Source organism: Prosopis cineraria, unplaced genomic scaffold (genome assembly GCF_029017545.1).
Source record: "Prosopis cineraria cultivar Desert tree isolate PC_DT_omini unplaced genomic scaffold, ASM2901754v1 PC9, whole genome shotgun sequence".
In the NCBI taxonomy this organism is placed as follows: Eukaryota; Viridiplantae; Streptophyta; class Magnoliopsida; order Fabales; family Fabaceae; genus Prosopis; species Prosopis cineraria.
In genome coordinates this window covers 24545137-24551253 of record NW_026555340.1, presented here as the reverse complement: position 1 = coordinate 24551253, position 6117 = coordinate 24545137, and the positions used below count along the sequence as shown (strand labels likewise).

Here is a 6117-nt window from a genome sequence, read left to right as displayed (position 1 = left end):
AAATTATTAATAATCTTAACTTATTATTATAAATAATTAGTAAAATAGTTATAATCATATTAAATAAATTTAATAGGATAAGACTGGACCAAGTAGTCCATATGCCCACTCTTTTGTCCAATCCAACACAAAGAAATAGTCTAATTTTTTTAGTTTTTTAATTCTAAAGGATCAGTTTTTAACCAAACTAGATAAACCAAACTTTCTAGGGTCAGACTGGATCAAATAGAACTACAGGACTTCTGCAAAGCCCTAATAGCAAGTTAGCAACCCACGTATTAAAAAAAAAGTATTTCCACACCAACTGATTTAACATTTGCAAGTGTACAATATTGAAAAAAAAATACTATGATAAAACAAAATAGCCCTTAAATATTTGCATGATTTTCATTTCTCTTGCTCCAATTTTATGTACTTTAAACTTTCGTAAGTGCACCAACAAAGTCTATAAGAAATTAGTCTTTCGCAATGTAATAAACTAAAATTTAAATTTTTATTAAAAGAAATACTTACATTTAATACTCAATGATACCTTAAACAAAATTGTCCCTAACAAAAAGAAATCTGTAGTTGATAAAATAAAAACTTTCAGAAGTGCAGTCATATTCTATATATTTAGCTTTGGGCCAATGTTGCTTCCTGTCCAGCCCACGAAGTCGTGCGTCAGTAGAATGTCTTGCTTAGCTTAACATTACAACTGATATAGGCCCATTAAACGTTTGTTTTTTGGGCAGAATATAAGCCCACGCCAGTTACTTGAATTTGAGATTTGAATTATCTTAATTTACCCAAAAAAACATCACTTAAATTTTACAAACTCAGTACATATTTTTTAAAATTTTTTTGGTAAACTTTTGTTTATGTCCCCATCCAAAAAAAAATCATTATAGATTAATCCCTAGTCATGTGTTCGTTTTCATAGATGTGCTGTCCGGTTTTCAAGAAATTTCGATGGAATTGACATATTAATTAATTACATATAATTAATCTTTCACGTCACGGAGAGATGCGTGAGCAGGGAGAGCAATTGCCTTCAGTTTATGCAATATTCATCGGTGTTTAATGAGAGTGCCGTTTATGTGACTTTGTGGGAATTCAGTAGTCCTTAACATTATGGATATATAATATCAAAATGACGTGCTCTTATATGAATGTATGTATTGTATTGTATTGTTAACTTCCTTGAAATATCGGCTTTTGGTTTGCAAATATCACTGCTGCGAGGGACCACACATTGTAGAGACGAGGAAGGCCACATATTGATCTTTTAGACGCTTTGCTTGAAATTTCGGTGGTGTCGATTTCTCACGTATAATGTTACTGCTAAAGTTGAGAATATAGAATTGAGAATATAGACCAATCCCAATTATTTAAGTTGGCCAATATGAGTTGGAGGATATATGAATTAGATTAAATTCAATCAATTCTCATAACCCAACATTTGAGAATTGGTGGATTAAATAAACTAACCTGTCAATTTATTTATTTTTTAAATTTATTGTTTATGAATTTTTTTAAAAAAATACACTTAAATGATAAGTTTTATTATGATAATTGTTCATGATTTATTCTAAATACAATAAAATATTAACTCATAATATTTATATAAAATATATGAATTGAGTCAATCAAGTAAATTATGCCTTATATAGTCTATAACTTGACAAAATTTTCTTCTTTTTTCCTTTTTTAAATTTTCTTAAAAATAATATAGGTTAAACAAGTTAATCTTAACTCATCAGAATTAATCTATATAATTCACGAGTTATATAGTCTGGGCCAATAAAAAACTGTTTTTATTTGGGCTACTTTTTCTCCAACCTAACTTGATCTGTATGACCGATTATTCTAGCCAACTTATATAATATGGACTATATTGCCGGTTGTAGTTACAGCTTCCAAGCTATCTAGAAATGGAAGCACTAAGGTTAATGCGAATAGGAACTTTTATTTTGCCGGGTAGCTGAATTTCTTCCATTGGGGTTTTGCTAGACGTAACGCTATGTTTTCTCCTTTTTTTCCCCTTCATTTCAATATTTTAATGATGCCAGGTGGTGGAAAAAAAGCCCATTTCAAATTAGAATGAGCTAACTCGATGGACTACCAGCATCATATTCTACCTCGTAACTTAAAACAAAATGTGTTAAGCCGTTTTTTCATTATCTTTTTTTTTTCCAAGTCAAAGTTTAAATCTAAATTTGAAACTCAAATGGAGAAAGGAATTAACATTGAATCTAATAATTGTTATATTAAACTCACATGATTAATTAATCTCTGTCAAACATATTTTCTTTAAATTACGGACTGCTCAATTGAAAATGCATAAGAAAAGGAAAAGACCGAAACGAAACCAAGAAATTATACGCTTCAAAGATGCCAGAAGTCCAGAACACATGAAAAAAACTATAATTATGCACATGGTTTTCACAACCTAAGCTCCAAGACAAGCTTGGATATTACTTCACAGAACCTAATTAACTAACTGACACTCATGTCTAAAACTTAATTATCCGAGCAATGTTTTAGTACCCACTTAGGGAAGAGATGCCACCAATATCTTTACGTAGTTATATTCTCCATCTCCTGATAATCTAATATTTTCTCTGTTCACAGAACCTTCTCCATCATCATCAACATTTATTCTCGTTCTAGAACCTTCCTCTGACGTGTTGGTTCTTGTGGAACTCCAGCTCAAGAATTTTTGGCTATGCATTTTCATAAGCATGACATGTCTTCTCCAAAAATGATGTTCAGAGATTAACAAAGCTAAGAGTGAGAGAATTCCAAATACTACAAACAAACCTGCAAAGCTATATGCGGTGAGGCTGGGACTATCAACATCTGACGATGAAGAAGATATGCCATCATCTTCACAGGTGTTAAAATATCTATCCTCAATGCAGTCCATTTCTTTACTCTCACTTACATTTAATATGGCTTGAGAAAAGTACGAGGTTAAGGTCGAATTCTTACAAAATGCCTGAAAAATCATGCAAATGTTTGAACAGGTCAAGTGTTATGAATAGTATTGGAATTTACAACCATGTTAATTAGATAAAGGGACCAAACAACTATTATGCATGACACACCGATATTTATGTTTTTGCTATTATTCCTTGTACCAAATATAACTCTTTTTCCGAAAGTCCTAGAGTCTATAATATAAGTTATGTATCTTTATATTATTAAGTACGCGTTTGGCTCTTAGAAACAAGAGTAATAAAATAGATATAAACAAAATTGATAGGAATGTTGATTACCATGAGAGCTTATTGGATATTTGGGTGATCAAAAGAGAGCAACGACAGGAAAAGATGGGATAGAATAGAGAGCTTGAAGGAGGGAATAAGTTGATTGGTGAAGGGGTGGAGCGTAATTTAGTCTAATCATGATTCACGAGATATTTGGTAGGTGTCTCGCTTCCAATAAACTTGGTAACAAGTTTTCCAATGAGCATGGTTATGCTAAGATCAATGTACAACCAAATGAATAATACGGCGTAGAATGGAGATGTCATTCTCATAATCAATGCCCTGTGCTAGAATTCAAGCGATCAAACGGGTCTCACACTTATTTTTTTCCAAATACCCTTACCTATTATTAAATGCTTAATTTTGGAACCAACAAGCAAAGAAAAGAGAAACATTAATTACTAAAGGCAATAAAAACTAACTTTAAATAATTTTCTTAATCAGCATGTATGATGCTTGTATAAGAACAAAAGGTAATACTCCTTCCATTCTAAATTATAAGATATTTTTGAACAAAATCTCACATACTAATAAGTCTTACTAAATATATTTAATAACTTTATGTAAAAAATAAAATATAAACTTCTAAAAATATCCTTTATTTAATATATTGAAAAGAGAGAGAGAGAGACAAGAATTAAAGAGACAAAGAGACAGGAATTAAATAGAGAGAGAAGTGGTAATATTGAAATAAGTCTATTTAATGAAATATTTATCTTTTTAAAGTATCTTATATTTTAGGATGCCAAATATTTCCTAAAAGTGTCTTATAATTTAAGATGAAGGGAGTTCTCACATTAAAAAAAAAAAACTTAAATGAGATAGGAAAAGAGAGAGAATGGAAACTCACAAAGCCAAATCCAGCATTGCGATGCCTAGGCCCCACCATGGCATAATTTGAACCATATTTGGCTAGAAAGACTTTAATGTAGGGAACCTCGTCAAAAATGGCATCAACACCACCTCTTCGGCTTCCCTTTTCTAAAGCCTCCTTATATTGCTTAATGCTCGAGTATTCCTTCACTCTTGAACTATCAATACTCAAGCTATCAACTAATAAGCCATTTATGAATGAGCCATAGTGGCATCCAACAAAAATGCTAGGGTCTGTTATAATGTCATCCTCACTAGGGTAATGAGATTGAAGCTGATGTACTGTCAAGATTGATGATAAGCAAGCAGTGTAACTTTGCATCAGTATAAATACTAGAATCAACCACATCACCAACACAAACTTTGAGCAATTCTTTGCCAATGATCCTCCTGCAAATAGTACAAATGACTATTCATGTTTTCTCATGCATGTGCTGCACAAAGTCAATGGAACATTTGCAAAATATTGAGAAAAAATTGTAATGAAATAGTAAGTGTGTGTATATATATATATATACATGATAGGGTTAGAGACTCACTTTCAGGAAAAACTGCTTGCACTACAGGGAGCCACAAGATTGAAACCCCACTAAGTTGTTTTCTAATGGGAGAATTTTTAAGCATTGAATCTTCTTGGACATTGTGTTCCATGAATAATATAATACCTCCAGTAAAAACAGAGACCACGACAATGCATAGCCACATGTCCCAGCTAAATGGTTGTACAAAAGTCCACATATTCAAGCGTGGATCATTTCGGAGTTTCACAAGCATCCTCACATCAGACTGTGCATATGGTAATGTAAAATCTACATAGTTTGACCTATTTGCCACTATTGTCAAATCTGCCACAGCAGCATCATACTGTTCATAAAAATACATCTACATAAGCACAAATATAAAGAGAGGGCCTATCCCAAAACACTAGGCTTTAAATGGGAGAGCCGTTCAAATTTTTAAGGGAAAAACAAATTTAAAGGGAGCCCAACCTAAGAGATTAGTCTGTTAAGTAGCTAAATAAAAAAAAATTCACACTTATAAATCACATTTTAATTATGAGACTTCGCAATATAGGACTTATAACACAAGTGTTGACTATGGCAAAAAATAAATTTAAAACACCTTGCTGCAAAAAATAGTGAAAAACGTGGAAATTCCAGGCCTGACCAACCTCGTTATACAGTCAGCTGGCTTGGTCTGCATGAATAATAATAGAAATAAATCTCTTCAATTGTACGTATTGCTACTGATGAATTGAAAAGAGAGAAAAATAGACTGGACTTCTGTAAAACCCATGTGACTAGAGGTGTAATTAATTAATCTTTTTCTTTCCCTTCACTCTAGCACTAATACATTAAGGAGATCTTCATCAATACATGCATCCAAGACAGTAAATTAAAGTGTCTAACCTTTCCTTCGTTAACCTGGCGGATGAGTGCGTCGTAACCCCCAATAGTGTTTCCATTTTTGTCTACAAAAGCACTAAACTCGAAAGAAATATTGTAGTTTGAACGCTGAAGATAAGCTACTGCAGCCAAGAAAATGTCAATAGAATAGCCTGTAACATTCACGAGCTGACTCTTGTTCAAGGGATTCAGTTGTACATCCACAAACTGGATGAAGCTCACTTTCTTAGGAACACCAACTATCAACTTCTTCCCTCCCAGGAGTGACCCTGCACCATCACTTGCTCCAATCTGAGCTGTTAACAACACAGCACAAGAAAACATTACAAGATAACCATGGTAATAGTAATTTGGGTTGGCCATCTCATGAAAGTTATGTGAGCAGCAAGAAAATGAAGATATTAAGAAGCTAGCTAACTATATATAGTCTGAGTTTGTGCAGCTATATATGCTTCTTTAAGGAACAAGCACGCATGAACTTAGGAGGTTTCTTACTGTCTAAGAAGCGATTTAGTTTCGAGGAAGTTCAGATCAGAAGGCGACGTATTTCTAGAATGTATTTAATTTTCCAGAGTGACATGCTTTTA

General features: G+C 32.7%; 1 protein-coding gene across 2 annotated transcripts; it reads right to left on the bottom strand.

Annotated features, from left to right (window-relative positions):
- Positions 1–2372: 2372 nt before the first annotated feature.
- LOC129319224 (glutamate receptor 2.7-like) lies at positions 2373–5895 on the bottom strand. 2 transcript variants are annotated; one of them, XM_054964223.1, is made up of 5 exons: positions 5534–5895; positions 5247–5321; positions 4664–4988; positions 4102–4514; positions 2373–2980 (listed from the first exon to the last, which is right to left on the bottom strand). In XM_054964223.1, the coding sequence occupies exons 1-5, from the start codon at positions 5891–5893 to the stop codon at positions 2534–2536; spliced, it is 1620 nt and encodes a 539-aa protein (XP_054820198.1). In that variant the 5' UTR covers positions 5894–5895; the 3' UTR covers positions 2373–2533. The 2 variants fall into 2 exon arrangements, with proteins under 2 accessions (XP_054820198.1, XP_054820200.1); XM_054964225.1 differs by lacking the exon at positions 5247–5321.
- Positions 5896–6117: the final 222 nt, after the last annotated feature.

Excerpts from the sequence above, each read along its gene's own strand:
- LOC129319224 (XM_054964223.1), bottom strand. The coding sequence starts at position 5,893 with ATGGCCAACCCAAATTACTATTACCATGGTTATCTTGTAATGTTTTCT. Across the intron at positions 4,989-5,246 it reads TCACTATTTTTTGCAGCAAG|TATGATGCTGCTGTGGCAGA; the intron begins GTGTTTTAAATT and ends TTTTATGAACAG. Across the intron at positions 4,515-4,663 it reads GCAAGCAGTTTTTCCTGAAA|GAGGATCATTGGCAAAGAAT; the intron begins GTGAGTCTCTAA and ends TACTATTTGCAG.